Source organism: Crassostrea angulata, chromosome 2 (assembly GCF_025612915.1).
Source record: "Crassostrea angulata isolate pt1a10 chromosome 2, ASM2561291v2, whole genome shotgun sequence".
Taxonomy (NCBI): domain Eukaryota; kingdom Metazoa; phylum Mollusca; class Bivalvia; order Ostreida; family Ostreidae; genus Magallana; species Magallana angulata.
The window spans coordinates 18,621,216-18,640,480 of NC_069112.1; the positions used below are offsets into that span (position 1 = coordinate 18,621,216).

At 35.9% G+C, this 19,265-nt stretch overlaps 1 protein-coding gene across 1 annotated transcript; it reads left to right on the forward strand.

Moving 5' to 3' along the window:
- Nucleotides 1-748: 748 nt before the first annotated feature.
- LOC128173460 (myomesin-1-like) lies at nt 749-3,419 on the forward strand. Its single transcript, XM_052839151.1, is given in 5 exon segments — nt 749-2,037; nt 2,167-2,348; nt 2,351-2,462; nt 2,548-2,850; nt 3,131-3,419. Coding segments are annotated over 5 exon segments (837 nt in total). The 5' UTR covers nt 749-2,018; the 3' UTR covers nt 3,352-3,419.
- The last annotated feature ends 15,846 nt before the right edge of the window (nt 3,420-19,265 follow it).

The following is a 19,265-nucleotide window of genomic DNA, read 5'->3' on the forward strand; positions in this document are numbered from 1 at the left end:
TAAGTTTTTTTTTAACAGGTCACATGTTACATAGATAATAGTACTATTTCAAACTTATATAGTTGATTAAACTGTAATATGAAAGAATCGCAGAGGAAGCTTCAGATGCCGAGCTTGATCTCCATTATCAAGGATGCTAAAAAATATATCTTAGTTATTACAGGTCCTAACTTCACCAAACTTGAATGAATGGCGTCTTATAATACAGATGCACATGATAGGCTTGAGTGCTGAATCTGAGCCTTAGGTTGCGGATGCTGGAGGAGGTTAAAGTTTTAATTGCTGGTGCCCTCTGATGATGATATCTTGGTTATTACTGGTCCTAACTTCACCAAACTTGCATGGGTGATGCGTCTTATGATACTGATGCACCTGACAGGCTTGAATGCTGAATCTGAGCCATAGGTTACGGATGCTGGATGAGGTGTAGTTTTTTGGAACAGGTCACATGTGTAATAGATGATAGCTTGCATAGTTGATTTAACTATATTATAAATGAAACGCAGAGGTTGCTTCAGATGCAGAGCCTGATCTCCATTATCAACGATGTTAAAGAAATCTCCTACCTCAATTAAACCTGCTTGATAGAAAGATGAGGTTGTTGTTAAATGATATAACATGATTCCTATGATTAAGTATTGTTTGATATGAAACACTATTGTTTAATATGATACAATATAATATCATATGTTATATTGTAAGAAGTTATATGATGCAATATAATATTGTATCAATTTTTTTGATATTTTATGATATGATATTGTATCATGATATTGTTCTCTATAGTATTGTATTTTATGATACATTCTACTACAGTTATTGCCGAGATCAAAGAGATGCCGCGGACATTATTCTTCAATATACCACGAACGACATTAGTAAATTATCAGATCAGAAATACCTATTTGTCTCGCACTGATCATGGAAGTACAACTTCAAACCGTAAAAAGTTTTAAAACCATGTCAATTTCACGTGTTAGTTCCAGTCAAAACAATGTGTATTGCCTCAAATCTTTATTTTTAATGCGGCTGTTCCTAGGACCTCCCTGGCACATTTTCACTGCGTGTTTTTACATAAAATATATAACGTGTAGTAGTAATAATCGTATTAAATTGCCCTTAAAATGTTAGGAATGTGATTCAAAGATATTTAATAAATAAGTGAACTTCAAGAGTATTAAAATCCTAAGAAAAAGTCTGTCGTCTGCATGTGATTCCTTTGATCGATACACATGTAAACATTACTAACAAAACTGTTGGGGTTACACGGAACAGCCGTCAAAATGACCTAGATCATCTCTCTATAGGAGAAACGATCTGTAGAAATACTGGGCTGTTAGTAGAATAGAAATAAAGTTCTTGTTTTCGTGAATGTTGTTTGAAATATAAAAGCCTCGGCTAGCGCCTCGGTTTTTATATTTCAAAACAACATTTCTCGACCTCGGAGGTTATTCTGCAACATTCACGAAAACTCGTACTTTATTTCTTAATCCATGAATATCCAAGATCATAAAGTATGATTTTCATATAATATGATAAAGGTGGTCTCATAAAGGTGATGTCTCATAAGGGTGCATGATCCCTCGTCTCGGTGAGCTTTGTAATCTGTGATTACCTATGTTTTTATATTCTAGGAACATCTGCATTTTTTGCAGAATTATTGGTTTTTTCGTATTGTTTTACTTTTAAATTTATTTACTAACCAGTGAGATGCCCCTAATTCAAACGAGGGGGGGATATACTGTTTTATCCATCTGGGTCTGTTTGTTCATCTGTATGTTGGTAACAAATTTCTGTCACATTCTTCTTAAATTGGCAACTATTATTTATACAGTTGCTTGAGATTTTAACACACTCATTGTATAGGCTTATGACATATGGTGGGAGTCGGTTTTTGTACAAATTAGATGTCACTTTCCTATGAAATGACAAATGTATTCTTAGACTTGAATTTAAAATAAATTTTCATTACAGTTTTCTCAGAAATTGCTCATCGCAGATGCGAGAGATTTTAACACATGTACTCTTTGTTTAGTGGTAGGCATTCCATTTAATGGGATTCATTTTTGAGCACTTTCTGTTACATTATGTGTTTATTATTCACATCAGGGTGGGGTATAACTAGTGAGTACAGTGTATTGACTCACAGATTTCTTGTTGTTTTAGACAAACCATCTGCCCCTAAGGGACCATTCAGTGTGTCCAATCTCACTGCTTCATCTGCTGACTTGAATGGAAGCCAACAACAAAAGATAACGGTTCTCCAGTCACAGGCTATGTTATTGAGTCCAGACCTAGCACCAGAGCAAGATGGAGCAAAGTGGCCGAGATGGATGACAACACCACCAAATACTCTCCCAAAGACCTCGTTGACACTCTGTTCAGGGTGTCTGCTGTTAATGAGGAGGGACAAGTCTCACCACTAGAGACCAAAGAACCTGTGAGACTTAAGAGGAAGATAGGTAAGAGCTTACATATGTTGAAATGTATGCTTAAATGTGTAAGATAATGTATGATTACTGGTTAAATATCTTTGTTTCTCTTTAGATGTTCTATCTTCACCAAGACAAGTCAAAGTGTCTAAACTTGGTCCCGATTTTGTGACACTGGATTGGAAATCACTGTCTTCAGATGGAGGCTTCAAGGTGACAGGGTATGTGGTGAAGCAGAAGAGAGGCTCTGATGGTGACTGGGAGGAGGTGGCCACTCTAAAGGCTATTGAGACGTCTTACAAGGTCCCCAAACTTAATGAAGACCAAGAGTATTTCTTTTCTATAACTGCCCTGAACCAGAACGGACAAGGAGAAACCTGTGAACTGGACACGTCTGTTGTTCCAAAGAGACCTCCAGGTAAACTTGAGCTAAAACTCATTGTTTAAGCACTTCAAACACTGTATTTACAAAGCTTGGTGTATGAATAAGGCTAACCAAATTTTTGTATTTACATGATCTTTGATTAGGTCTGCCTGACTCTGCCATCAAAAGCACTGGGTTTATTTAGTCTGTAACAATGCCATTTCATGAAAACGTTTTCAATACACATCATGTATTTTGAGTACTTTGATTTTTTTCTGTTGTTGAGATTTCTTTTCAAATGCATATAAAAAGTGTATTTTATGTGCATTTTCAGAAAAACCGTCGCCACCAGTTGGTCCAGTCATACTCTCAGACATTCAGAAAACCTCTTTGGTGTTAGCCTGGAAACCCAGCAAGAATGATGGCAGATCTCCTCTAACAGCTTACTATATTGAAATGAGGGACCTTAATAATGGATCCTGGTCTGCAGTCACCAAAGTGACCCCAGACATCACCAGCTACTGTTTCTTATGGTTTTGTTTTAAGATTGTCTAGAAATGGTGTTTGGAACTGGAGATAAAGAAGATCCCCCAAGCAAAGAACTTAAAAAGCAAAGAGGTATTTGTCTGAATTAAAACAGAAAGTAAACAAAAAAACTAAAGTATAAGCTTCTGCCATACAAAATAGCCATGCAGAGAGTAATGCATGTTTATGTATTTTTGAAGCTGGGTTTTATGTCAATATGTTATTTGATTAAGGCAGTTGAACTTGTAAGTTGTAATTTGTTGTGTTACTTCCAGGTTTTAAAAGAATAAGTGGAAAAAGAAAACCTAATGAACAGCAGCTGAGAAAGCAGCAGTTAGGAGGCAAATGGGCCAGTTTTTAAATCTAAGGACCCTGCCAAAAAAACATGACTGTGACCCGGCTCTTCAAAAAGAAGAGAGTTTGAAAAATTGAACCTGGAAACAAGTCAAAGACTTTGTTAGAAATACAAACTTGAAGCTACTTAAACAGTAGGATTCAAGTGTAAATTGACTTGTTTCTATAATGAAAAGAAATTTTATAATATTCAGAACTAGAGACAGATCAGAAATGTAGTATATGTGCATTGATTTACTTGTTAGTTTTCTAGAGAGAGAGACAGAGGAGCTTTTGCTTTTGCTTTAAAAGTAATTTTTAGTATCTTTATAATGATTTTGAATATTCATTGTAATAGTGGTTGTCTTATGAAGAAATTTTTATGACAAGTAAAATAAAGCTGTAAGCTCAGCTGTTAGCCTTCATGATACACATAAACCTGATAAAAGCCTTTTTATAGTGACAGACTTGGTGTCTCATGAATATCATGTTGGACTGCCTAGTGACATGAATGCTAAAAAATTGATGAAAATAATGCCAGATCTTAGCTGTTATATACATGTATTTAATGATCTTTCCATATGAAATATTTACTACATATATGTACAATATCCTTAAGGATTTAACCATTTCATACTCTGTTTTGCATGTACATGAAGTTAAAATGAAGGTGAATTTGGAATGATAAAGATCTACAGCAAGAGCGTAGTTGGCTAAGCTATTGTTAATTACGGTAAATGAATTCAGTCAATGTTATCTATTTTATATTAAGAATGAATTTGCTATGCTTAGTGTTCAATTAGCTCTTGTTGATAAAAGAAATGTTATTAAAGTTGTATTTTGCCATTTAGTGTGATTTTCGTTTTGATTTCTTTTTAGGTCATTCTTTTTAAAACTAGTAAAGAAATGCATTTATTTATAATAATTTTTAGGTATAATAAAGTTTTGGGGATATAGGAATCACCTTGTCTGTCCGTCTGTCTGTGCAATCATTTAGGACCTTACTTTCTAATGGAGGAACATTACAATTCCCCACTTCACACAAAGGTTGCTTACAACCTGAGGGTGTGTTGTGATCTTGACCCAAGGTCATTTGTGCAAGTACAAGATCACTGGAAAGAAAATTGTATAATTTGTGTCTTTATCTTTCTTATGGAAAAACGAGGGAAGTCCTACTCCATAAAAAGATTGCATATGACCTGAGGGTGTGTCATGATCTTGACCCAAGGTCGTTTGTGCAAGTTGAAGGTCACTCCAAAAAATTGCATAATTCATGTCTAGGCCATATATTTTGTAATGGATAATGATTAGAAGCTGAAACTTGACACATGGATTGCCTGTGACCTGAAAATATCTCATGACCTTGAGCTTTTGTCATTTGTGGTTCAAGGTTACTGGAAGGAAAATGGTGTATCCATTAATTAAAACTTTTTGATCAAGACGAGTAAATTCTTCATTAATACATTAGGCTTTTAATACCCCGCAACTTTGGTAAATCATATTTACCGAGTTCCTACCCATATTGAACTATAACATTATATGATTGCCTAAAATGTCCTGCTTTTGTTACTATACCCAAGGGGTGCGTTTTACTACAGAACTAGCGACTAAGTCGTAAATCTGTTAAGTCTCACAAAATGAATCTCAACAAATGGAATTGTAACGTTAACACTCCTGTCAAATAGTTTCAATATTTTAGGAACAGTGTATTTTTTTCTGGCATTAACTTAAAATTCTAAATAAATTTTGCATTATGTGCATTTTTAATTTTGGTCATATTTTTTAAGTTCTTTTGTTAAGCGCGGCCTTTTATATTTTTGTGTAGAACAGCAAAAAAAAAAAATCATAGCGGGGGTTATCATTTGTGAGCTTGCTCAAAGTATCGCTAATTTAACATGAAACTGTCATGCGATCAACTATATATCAATGCGTTAATTACAAGAAATTTAGAGATTACGTAATAAAATTTGTATTGTTTATAGGCAGATGAGGACCTATTACAGACTCTAGTCTCGTAAGTTTTGCCCCACGTTTTAATCTAAGTTAAAGGAAATCTTTTATGAAAATATATATATTTACATACATGTACATGTATTATGAAAAAAAGTACTTGGGCTTACAAGATAGTGCAGATGCCAATTGGTTTAATCACAAAATGCAATTTTTAAATTTCAATTTAGATTTACTTCTATAAATTCAATTGCAAACCTCTAGGCTCTTCTGTGGATTAAAAACTGTAACAGTATTAATAATAATAACCACATTTTAATGTGCATGGTACAGCTCGGCTGGGTAAAGAACAAATAATCATTTTTTAGGCAAAATTCTTTTTGCCTGTGTGTGTATGTGCAATGAAGTCCTCATTTGTCTGCGGGTGTATCAAATTGGCCTTATTTGACTGTGAGTATATTAAAGTCCCCATTTGACGATTTGTGTATCAATTTGAGCTCCACCCATGACTCCATGAGTGATCATAAAGTTACGCATGTTTATGTCAAACGAATTAAATCGATGCTGTCGATCAAACCGGTACTTAAAATGCATGTACATGTTGTACATGTACTTTTCCAGCACACAATAGAAAAAATATTCCGGAAAAATAAGTTAACTATAGGACCAAAAGATAAGCCATGGTTTGATTCAGCTTTGCGTAATGAAATTACACGTATAATAAGAAAAATCTTCTAAACGTCAACAACACCCCCCCCCCCGTAATTTGCAAAAGAAATTAAAGATTTTCTACACATTGAGGTTTTTAAATTCTTACTTCCATGCAGTGTAATAACACATTGCCTTGATTAATATAGCAGGGGTATGTTGTTTACATCGATTTCTCATTGCTCATTTTGAGAGCCTGTTTTCTACATGTATATGAGCGCATTTATTTTAATGTTTCAAGTTTTCGTAAATATGGTTAATGAAAACAGTTACATTAATCATTCACATCAATGGGATAAATTGAAACAGCCGTGCGTTCATTTGTTTTTTATTTAAAAAGTGCAAAATCTTGTGTGCGTGTCTCTATTATGTGCCTTGTTTACGAATTTCAACCCGTCTTGCCCTCATGAATAACAATCACGTGCACGTGATTCAACTCTATTCACATTCACGCTTTTAGCATACCTATTCCACATCGTGATCGAAATCAAATCACGTCATGTCTCGTCAAAATCCTTTTTGTGGGTGCAGTTTGATGCATTGGACAAGGAGGACCCTATCAAATATTGGTACTGCCAGTTCAAGTCTGGAGCACGCTTAGTGAGCAGCTGTGCGCATGTTGCATAAGTACGCATGCTGCATCAGTACTGTGGTACACAGAAAATCAGAGACATGCAATGTACTTCAGAGTCAAATTATGCCCGTTAGTTTTTTTTGGACTGTACCTACACTGATTTTTTTAGAAGTGATAATACTGATATTCAATTACAATTTTTTAAAACGATTTATTCCCTATACAAAGAGCGTAGTTCAATTTAGCCGCATATTTGTCGGAACACTCAGATTTTTCAAAATTATATGCTTAATGAAATAAATTCTAGAAATTCACGGAAATATAATAAGATCTAATTATCTCTTAAGAAAAAAGGGTTCTGTAAATTATGGAAAATATTGTATCCATTGTCAGGCGTTCTGTTTACATATTCGATTTGCATTTTAAGCGTACATTTTAATCCAACGAATTATTTGCCGTTAAATAATTTCAAAGACATCTCGTAAGTCAAGCAGTAAAAACAAAATCTAAATTTCTATTATACTCTGTCGGTCTCAAGCTTAAAAAAGGTGAGGTGGGTTTTAGATTGCTTTCTTTGGTATCACTTAAAGAAATGATACATGTATACACCTCGAACACACGCTAATATACTCATGCATACTATTCGCACGCTTGAATGACGCCCCGCCTTTTTATTCAAATAATACAATGACCTACATAGCCGTAACGGCTAAGTTTGCACTGAAGTATACAATTTTTGTGATCGGCTTCGGTCGATCACAGTGCATCCGGCAAACTTAACTATCTGCGCATACATAACGTCTCGCGCTACTTTATTAACTATGCTATGTCAGCTTCGTATTAATCCTTATTCGATACTTTTATAACTAAGGAACATTATTTTGATGCATTTATCTTGACATTTAAACATTTATCAATTTACACAAAACATTTATCAAGTTATACACAATGATTCAGAATTTCACTAAATGTTTATATTTCTTTCCATGCGTTAGCCGAAGCACGACCTTGCTATTTCGGACCCCCCCCCCCCCCCCCCCAAAAAAAAAAAAAATATAAAAAAATATTGGCGTTTAAAAAAGGGAAAAGATCGCAGTGTTTAGAGGATTCATTCTTTGCAAAGAAATTCGTGTATGAAAAAATATTGTAAGAGAACTATGATTTTTGTTATGTTATTATACGGCATAACATTTAAGCCGCATTATGTTCTTTAATAATTCTTTTATAAGACACTAAGTTCAAAATAAGAATAAGATTTAAAAAAAAACATGAATCCAAAGGAAGGAGGATCGCTTTTCTGCCTTCGATCGAGCTTTGCGGTCGCATCTTTGCAATATCGCAAATTCATACCCGCATGAATCACCGAAGTAAGCATTTTATTGTTTAAGTTAAGGTGGTATGGGGCACCTGGCGATATTAATGTGAATAAAAGTACATTATAATCAAAATGCTTTCATCGGTTTATAATTTTTAAATTGTACAATATTTGCCAATACGTTAATTAATTTTTTTTGGAAAGGTAAAAATTGTAAAAGCCTCAAAGGATACGAACTCATGACGTACAGATTCGCAACCGACGCTTTAATTGATTGCGCTAAGCTGTTAGGTACATACTTGTGAAAGAAAAATTATATAGAATTAAATTGAATGTTTTGTTTATTTTGATAGGAAGCACGTCGCAATATGGAGGTGTTCCATACCACCTTAAAAGAAAGATGTAAATATAACCACGCGGGTTATGTATTTTTTCTCCAATGTCGCTTCCTTCATTCCCGCGTAAATCATCAAAGACAGCATTATATTGTTTAAGTGAAAATAATAAATAAATGTTTTCACTATTAATGCACAGCGACACAATCTATTTTGACAGCTGCGACGATTATAATAGCCGCCCCATGACCATAAACTTAATCACTGGTGAAATCCGTGCATCATTCACTGATTGGTTGCAGTTATCAAAGTTGTGCGAAAAGTAGCCATGAAATTGAAGTGATAATAATCAGCTGCAGGCATATATAGCGGGGGGGGGGGGGGGGGGGGGGGGGCAGGGGCAACAGAGATTTTTAAAGAAATATATCAATTTGAATTTGGAGGCATCTGCCCCCCCCCCCCCCCCCACACACACACACACACACTTTGTAAAAGGTGGTATGCATTTGGAAATGAACAAAATAAGTATTATAATGCAAGTTTGAGTAACTTTCAGACCCGATTGGCGAATTAGTTTTTTTTTGCTTGTGAATTGTGAAGTCTGCTCCCCCCCCCCCCTCCACACAATTTCAAAAAAAAAACGATGCTACGTGCCTGAGCTGTGTGTATATTTTTTTACCGTAATTTAATGTGTTTTTCAGTTATGTACTCACGAAGCGATTGTAGGGGACTTTGGTTACTAAATTTGATACATACTGATTCTCAGTTGGCAGTGTGTGTACGTATATTAAAGTCCTCATTTGACGGTATATGTATCAATTTGACCTCATTTGAGAGTGCATATATATATATAAGAGTTTTCATTTTGACGGTACATTCTCTACAAAATTTACGTTCGATCTCCGTGCGTTCAGTCGAGCGTCGCTAACCGTGCGCTCTCCGTTCACAAAGCGCTCGCGCTTACCGTTCATAAGGCGTTCACCATTCGCTCATCGTGCGTTCAACTTGTGTTCTCAAATCGTTCACTCAAAGTTCATTAGTCATTGTCATTCGGAACTCCAAAGTGAAAAGATCGTTCTCAGAAAAAAAGAAGATATGAAAACACTTGTATGCACGCGATGAAATCAAATTGAATTAATTCAGCGAGATCACAGAAGCTGGAGAAACTATTGTAAAAACTAAAAACTTAAACCTATACGAATTGTGCCGATGTCATATAACATCAAAGCCTGCCTTCCAAATACGCTAAATGCACATGTATCCGGGAATTCGTTACACGATTGACGAGGTACATTGTTTTGATATAATGCTTTATTTACATAATGCTTTATTTACATTATCATCTGCAATACAAATGAACGTAAAATGAATCAAGTTTTCCAGTATGTCCAAGATCCCAGCGTGTTGTTAATTTTTAATAAATATGACGTAATAAAGAACACGTAAAATAAAAAGCCTTGAAAAAGATACAATATTTTTATAATTTATATTAAAGAATGATATATGTTTAAGTATATTTTCATATACAATAATATGCAATGCAGTTTTAAGATATTTTTAATAGCTCGCAAACATATATCGGTAAATAAAATGGGTTTTTTTCCGCGATCTTGTCTTTATTTACTTCTTTGATATAATTCAAGGCCCGATTTAGAAAATAACTCTCATAAAGAATTTAAAGTACAATACATGTATTAAATTTATATTTTCTAATATTTCATGTATAGTCTAAAAATGTGCTTCTTTTTAAAAATTGTTCCCTCCCACGACAGGAGAGAGATAAAGAAAGAGAGAAAGGTGTACATGGAATTTAACATAAACGAACATGTATATCAATTACACTATCTCATCACAATTCATAAAATTTCAGTTTACATAAAATTAATCGTTTAATGATAATGCTTAAATTCAATCAATTAGTAACAGGCGAGTCCACGTACTCCAGTCAATCAAAATCAGTTGTTCATTCCACCACAAATTACCACGTGCTGTTTGAAGTACGAGAGACACTAAAGAAATACGTAGAAAATGTCGCTGTCTGCAATTTATCCACCAACATACACATATGATCAGAAGTCGATTCTCTCATGTATGTTACTTTGGTATTATCTACTGTGCATATTTCTAAATTTTTCAAAATTTGTATGTTGAACGTAAACTTCCATATAAGCAATGTTTAAATTGACCTTCAAAGGTTTTTGCATGAGAAATGGCCTTAAAAACGCAGTTTGAAAATAAAGTGCGTTGATTTCGTCCCAAATATAACGCACTTTGAAAAAAAATTTCATTGTGCTTAATTTTTTCAAAGTGCGTTGCCACAAACCAACGAACCGGAAGGAGGGGGTACACTAAGTTACATCTAAAGATGTTACTAATGCAACAACTCGTGCCGAGCAAAACTGTTGAATTTGTCTTTAAAGAACATTACTTGGAAATAATACTTGAGGAAGATGCTGCATAGAAGATGCAGCTATTTCTTTATAAGACAATACCATATAGCTTTCAGCTGTGGGGCTACATTTCAGTAACGACACTTAATTTCTTAAATTTCATTTCATAATATGTATAATTTACTCCAATGGCTCTTATTATCCAAAGAAATGAGTTGTAAGTAAACGCATTTGAAGTAATTGCATTGTTAAAAGTGAACTGAGAAATACAAGATGATTTTTTAATGATAGGAACTAACATTGCGTCCACATATCATGTTGCTCAAACAACGACTATGACATAGTTTATTCTATCTTTACACGTTACGTGTATTGACTACAGAACCAAAGCGATGCATGAGAAACAAATAACAAGTGGCTTGAAGTCATTGACCGGAACGGAAACTGACATGCTTTTTGTAAAGACTGAGACCAATGCCAGTCCTATATTTCAACGATATATTTACATAGAAGTGTTCTTGTACGTCTTATCAAGGAGGCTGGGTGGTCAGATCTTCCCTTAGTTTTTAGATATGATTTGTTCTGTTGTAAACTATCATTTAGTAAAAAAATCCATATATTTTAGCTTTAAAATTTTAATATTTTTCTATATCTTTAAACATAGCTCTTCTTCCTAGGAGATTAATAAAGTCTAAAAATGGCCACTACCATCCAGCCCTCTTAAACACGATTTATCTATCTTTTCATAATTATAACATATGTACAATCAATTAAAACGCCCGATGTATTCCAAATCAATCGTTCATCTAGCGTTTATCGTACGGTCACCGTCCCTAGCGCTAGAGTCTGTCCTTCGTTCGCGCACTCCGTATAATCATTGTTCACTAAGCGCTCACCAAATTCCGTTTAGCGTTCAGATACCGTTCACAGTCTGTTCGTTCTCCGTTCGTTCAGCATTCGTTTGTTTTAGTCCCCATTCGACGGTGTGTGTATCAATTTGACCTCTGTTGACAGTGTGTATATCAAAGTCCCCATTTGACGGTGTGTGTATCAATATGATCTCGGTTGACAGTGTGTATATCAAAGTCCTCATTTGACGGTGTGTATATCAAAGTCCCCATTTGACGGTATGTATATCAATTTGACCTCTGTTGACAGTGTGTATCAAAGTCCTCATTTGATGTGTATTAGTTTGACTGTGTAATTACAGTACTCGTTAGTAGATGATTTACGGCGTATTTGTTACTTTTCTTGCACTGTATTAATCAACTGTCTATATGTCACGGTGTGAAATTCAATCGTTCGGACTATATTTAATTATTGTGTAAATTAACTTTTTCGGACTTCGTGTTAATTGCTACAAAAACTTTTTATCTATTTCGACAACTGTTTTATAAACGTTATAAATTCCGCACAGCATTAATCCCACCTGAGGCACAATCAGTAATGGACAGCTAATCTTTTAATTGACTTCTGTTTATGTTTATTGACACTTAAGCTTCTTTCATCTTATTAATCCTTTTATGTACATGCTGCTAAAATGTCCCGAGTTACTCAATAGCTGTTTGATAATTGATTTACTTACATCTGTACTTATTATGTTAATCCTTCATTGTGTTGTTCCATTGTTCATCATATATTATTCTGAATTGTAAAATATGGTCAGTTGGAATCAGACCTTCGGTGCTGATGCATACCAAACTCATGTAAAAGTATATTTCATGTAAAATCTATATTAAAGTCTGAAAACTAAAACGCGTGTTGGCTTGTTGGAGGTTTTATGAGACTGGGTCCAACAACAAGAGAAAAAGCTCACGGTTGGCCCAGTATTATTACTGTACGGGTGAGCGCCCCGTAATATATATATTATTTTGTTTTTATTACAATGACTGATGAAAGTATTATTTTACATTATTGTAAAACAACGTTGATAGATTGCAGTTTGTGCGTACGAATAAAGTCCTATTTATACGACAAACATGATCCAATGCAATCTTAGTAAATTCATTCATTCTTTATTTCCTCTTTCCAGAGATTGTAAACACATGCATATCAAAAATATATTAGTAATATAACATCATACAATATATTAGGTTAATCTATATACAACTATTATATATTTCTGAGATTTGTTCGAGTAGCTGACGTTGTCAGCGGACGACTCGTTATACAGGGTTCGATAGTAGAGCGAGGCACAATCTAGCACTTGATGATAATTGAGTTTTTGGAAATTGCTTGTGTTATTTTCATCTAAATGCGCACACGTTTTGCGACCGAGGAGTATCAAAATCAAAGTACTGAAAGTACTGAAAAGCGCTAACCTAGCTTAGTTCTAAGAAAATTTACTGTGTGCAAGCGTAGACGGAAATGAGCCTTATTGAAATTTTGGTTTATGTTTAATGAATATCAATTTAAAGTATCGAAGGCCAGATTTCTTTAAATATATGTTACTTTCTTAAGATGATGTGAATTAAAGCTGAACACGATTTGTATATGGATACTTGCCTGAAAAAAGATATGTTAAAATCACGAATTATACCTTTTGAACAGTGATTTATCACAGTTTTTGATATTTTCTTGCAAAGAATCGATTTTATTTTTCTATATTTTAGCTTCTGAATACGCACTATATTTTTTCATCACTGCGTAGCATCCCGTGCTGATGTACGTAAGCCCCGCAAACCAATCGTATCTACTCGGCCATTTCCGTCACCCAGATAACTGGTTCCCTATACCTCTTACCAGTTTAAATGATGTATATTTCTGCTCATAGAGGGCAGTTATTCCTTGCACCGGGAATAGAAGTCTAACGACAATAAAGCGCTGAGCTATGCTTAGCGCTTTAAAAAGGTCATCGTATGAGAGAGCACAGAGTTCGCTGCAGAGATAGACACTAAATAAGTTCGAGATCTCTGACCACCAGGCATTACGGATTGCGTAGGTTACAGAACAGGAACATGTTACATGAGTGAAGAAATCATAAAGTATGGTGCCACATAATTGACATGTATCTAGGTTTTTGTAAGGTCGATCCGAAATTAATTTGCAAATAAATTTACACTGAGAGATTTCTTAGCAATTTGTAGGAAAACGCCAATTTGAAAACTTAGCTGGATCCTTGTCTTGGAATATAGCTAAAAGTCTTGAGAATCCGGGATCAGCGGAAATGCGGGATTGTCGGAGAGTTCTGTGACGTTGATTAAATGCTTGATTCACGATTATTTTCCAGGTTTGCTTATTGGGAAATGTTCCAGTATCCAACCACTGTTGTAAAAATTCTTGGAGGTTATATTCTGTCAGCAAAATCAGAATGTCGGTATAAATCCAAGTATTTAGATAGGTTTTCTAGGAAGGAGAAATGGCGGGTTAAGAAAATCCTGTTTGCTAGAATCTCGTAGTTTAGAAGACAAAGTCATCCCAAGAAGATGAGCTTTCTTTTGTCAATTTCAGAACTGATGGGGTACACACCAAGGAGGCTTTCGCAAATATCGGACCTTGTTTGCGCCGTTTTACACACCGAGTGTTGGAATACGTGTAACCGCTGAGTATTTTTCGCTGACAAGTTGTTCCAAAGCTCGCATTCGTAAAGCATAGAGGGTATTACTACAGTTTTGTATATATGTGCTATTGTCAGTGGATTAAGGTAGGGAGAACCGATATCTGAAAGTGCGTAAAAGGTATTATTACCCTTGCGGCAAGCAGAATTGATGCGGTCAGAGAAGTTACACTTGTTGTTCACTAGAATACCTAAATTGTTGTATGTGTCTTGGGGAAATCGTGTCATTGACTAAATACCACAAATGATCCAAATTTGGTTTCCGTTAGTTGGGGTGAAATTCGAGGACGCACGATGTTGACGCGTTAAAGTTAAACCGCCACTTTGTAGTGTATTCATAAGCGATGTTAAGCATGTTCTGTAGTGATCGTGGCGTTAAACCAATGCACGAGATGTCATCAGCCAATTAAGGACAGTTACTTGTAATATTAAGTATCCCTGTGTTCTAAGATGACTGCTCAAGAGCTAAAATCAAGTCGTTAATGTATACTAGATAGAAAAAGGTCGACAAAACACCCCCTTATCTAACACCTTGTTGCACTGGAAACCATCTAGACTGTGTTTGATTTACAAGTGTCCGTATTACAGTCATGTAGAATAGACCACAATTGTCCCTTTATACCCATGTTAAAGAGCTTAACTAGGAGCCCATGTCTCCACACAGTATCGAAAGCTTTGGTACTGTCCAGAAAGATGACATACACACGATTTCCTTGTTCCAGGTTATGATAAATAGTTTCCTGTAAATTAAAGGAGGCTGTTAAGCAGCCGAGTTTTCCCTGGAATCCCTGTTGTTGCGTACAAGGAAACAGACTGGAGTCAATAATATGTTGCTTTATACTGTTGTTGAGAACACTTTCGAATATTTTGAGGAAACACGATAATAAAGCGACCGGTCTGTATAACTATTACATGAAGTTTTTGGTTCGTCTGCTCCTTTGAATAAGGGGACTATAAAGCCCTTCTTCCAAGAAAAAGGGATTCTACTATCACCGTGTAAAATGATCCCGTTGGACATGACACCTTTTCCCCTGTCACTGGCGTTGAGTGACTTTGATCCGGACACCCTTAATTGACTCACAGTTTATCTTAGTAATCCGTTAATTTGAAGTAACGCTCTATATTTACTTTTCTATTATTGTCTTTTGTTAAAAATGTTTTGTTATCTATATGTAATTGGTTGCCATTTTCAATTATTCGGCAGTTGGAGAGCGATGGTCAAGGCGCTCGTACCACCGACTCCCGACCTCGCGGAATAGTGTAATAAGTTTGCGGAGTTTTAATAAATCTTGTAAAACGAATACCGATCGACTTATACTTTTTCCCTGGGTCACACTACCTTGGATAACGATTTCGTTAAATAGTTTGACAACGACCTGGGTTGCTAATTCTCCACCGAAGATGATATGTTCGTACGTGATCTTGTTTAGGCCAGGTGCTTTCATTTGTTTGAGGTTCCGGATGATTGGTAGCATTTCGTCGGTTGTTAATGGTCCGCCTGGAAGTTCTCCTTTCAGCTCAGAGCAGTCTTTTTCCATTTACGAGAATTTAGTTTCAACGCGACACCGAAATGCGTCATCAAACGAATCGTGGTCCGAAAGAGAATATATATTTTCGTATTATAAAGCTAATGCTTCTGCAACTCCCGAAGGGTCGTTGTAGATATTTCCATTGTCGTCGCGAATTTCCGGATAGGTGCGAGAGGTTCTATTCTTCTGTCGTTTTACTAACTTCCAGAAAAGCCTAATATCACATTCGGCTGCGTGTGTCAAGGTCATGGTATACGGATTTCATATACATGTAGTTGTTAAATTCGTTGTCTAGCGCAACTCTAAAGTGTCTCTTTGCGCGCTTGTAGTTCCGGTAGAATTCGAATATCATGCCCCTTGGTCTACCTTCCGCCAGCCAAATCCGGCGCATTTCTCGCTCTTTAGTGTGAAGATGCTTTACATCTTTTGTCCAACCAGGACGGGTATGGGGATTGTAGCCAGAATGCGGAATGTTATGTGTGGCTGACATTGTAAGTGTTGAGACGAGATCGTCTACAAAGTGTTCACGTCGGCCAGTGTGTGTACTTGACGGGACAGTAATTTCTCTAACACGTGGCACATACTTGTCATGTAGGCTACAATAGCGTCTGCAGAAGCTTTGTGTCAAGCTGGGAATTTTGCGTTCGAGCGGTTCAAAAAACTGATGTGTACATGAGCAAGCACTGGCAAGTGATCTGATGTAATTGGTATCAGACCCTCTTCGAAAATTCTGTACCTAATAAGATTACTTACAAACATTTGCTAAACAAGATATAATCTAGCATTGTACATTTGGGAATAAAAGTATGTTTTTCACCTTGGATGTTAAAATCTACACTAGGCATACAAATACAACATCTTGTGATAAAGGCCGTCAAGGCCTGTGCTTTCATAGTGTTTGTATGGTTTCTGCTAATACAACTACTATTTAAGTCACCAGCTATTAGTACATCACTATATGTACTATAGTAATTATACAATGATTCTTCAGTATTCAGCTTATACATATATTAAGCATCAATATTGTTGTCAGCAGGCATATATACACCAAAAATATACAAATTACCACCTGAGATTTTAACCTCGACACCAAAGACACGATTTGATTCATGACAAGGTGTTTCTTTGACTGATTACATGAGATGGGGTTTTTTTAAAATCAAAAATGCAACACCTTCCTTACCAATGAAACAAACGTTGTTAGCAGTGCTATCAGTATTGTTATCCACTTTTACAATACTAAAATAGTTTTTGTGTATTGAATCAAAATGCATTTTGACATTTTGAATGTCTTTCAACTTGTGTTCTGTTACAATAGCAACATCGCATTGTGTGTCATCTAAGAGATTTGACAGACATATTGTAGACGACATAGCGCCCCTTACATTCCAAGACACAATGCGCATAGTATGAGAGGATACAATATACAGGCAAAGAAGTAATGCAGGAAACACAAGTGTTACTAAATATCTACCCGTAGTTGTAATATAACAATGTCTAGTAAGGAGATTGTTTTATAACAGTTAGTCTCGATAATCGTTTTTTCCGTAACGACTGGCGGACCAATCACGGTCGCGCATTTCACGTCGGTTTTCACTCCGGGAGTTTGACTCGTCATCATCACAATCGCGCGCGTTCCAACGGGCTTCCCAGTCTCGGTTACTGAGCCACTTGCGACACCTTACCCCCGAAGGCCAAAAGTCTCTATTCTGTCTGCCGGGCCAAGTAGAACGTTGATCTTAGCGGTCAGCTGTGATCGGGTAGATCGGGGTTTGAATAGAATCATGTGCGTAACTTTGACACATTTGCTTTTAATGTAGTTAAATATTCCATCCTTTGTTGATTCACTATTAATAACGGACAGGAAATACCTCGCATTTCGTTTGTAGTTGACCCCTTTAAATACGTCGTTTTTATTGCTAGATTGAACACTATCATTAAGATGAACGGAATGCAGGTTAACATCAGCTGACAGAGCACTGCGAACTTGATGTTGCTGTGGCTGTGTTTGTGTTTTTCGGGTACCGTGTTTTTCAGTCTTGGGTGGATGCTTTAACTGATTTCCGTAATCAGTGCATGGTTTACTTTTACTCGTGGGGATTTTGGGATTTTGCGCATTTCGGCAGTTTTAATACGATTTAATTTATCGTCACCAATGGGCAAATGTGGGGGGTACTCGGTAGATTGCTTTGGTTAAACGAGGTTGGACTTGATGTAGTCCGAGGTGCATTATCTGTCTACTCTGAATGATGAGGATGGAGCGAGGGTTTGCGTTTGTTGACTGGCTAATACGCTTGCATATGATTTCAGTAGAGGCTGGGTGGTCAGATCTTCCTTTAGTTTTTAGATATGATTTGTACTTTTGTAAACTATCATTTAGTAAAAAAAAAATCCATATATTTTAGCTTTAAAATTTTAATATTTTTCTATATCTTTATACAAAGCTCTTCTTCCTAGAAGATTAATAAGGTCTAAAAATGGCCACTACCATCCAGCCCTCTTAAATGCGATTTATCTATCTTTTCATAATTATAACATATGTACAATCAATTAAAACGCCCGATGTATTCCAAATCAATCGTTCATCTAGCGTTTATCGTACGTTCACCGTCCCAAGCGCTAGAGTCTGTCCTTCGTTCACGCGCTCCATATAATCATTGTTCACTAAGTGCTCACCAAATTCCGTTGAGCATTCAGATACCGTTCACAGTCTGTTCGTTCTTCATTCGCTCAGCATTCGTTTGTTTTAGTCCCCATTTGACGGTGTGTGTATCAATTTGACCTCTGTTGACAGTGTGTATATCAAAGTCCCCATTTGACGGTGTGTGTATCAATATGATCTCGGTTGACAGTGTGTATATCAAAGTCCTCATTTGACGGTGTGTATATCAAGGTCCCCATTTGAAGGTATGTGTATCAAATTGACCTCTGTTGACGGTGTGTATATCAAAGTCCCCATTTGACGGTATGTGTATCAATATGACCTCGGTTGACAGTGTGTATATTAAAGTCCCCATTTGACGGTATGTATATCAATATGACCTCTGTTGACAGTGTGTATCAAAGTCCTCATTTGATGTATATTAGTTTGACTATGTAATTACAGTACTCATTAGTAGATGATTTACGGCGTATTTGTTACTTTTCTTGCACTATATTAATCAACTGTCTATATGTTATTTTGTTTTTATTAAAATGACTGATGAATGTATTATTTGATATTATTGTAAAACAACGTTGATAGATTGCAGTTT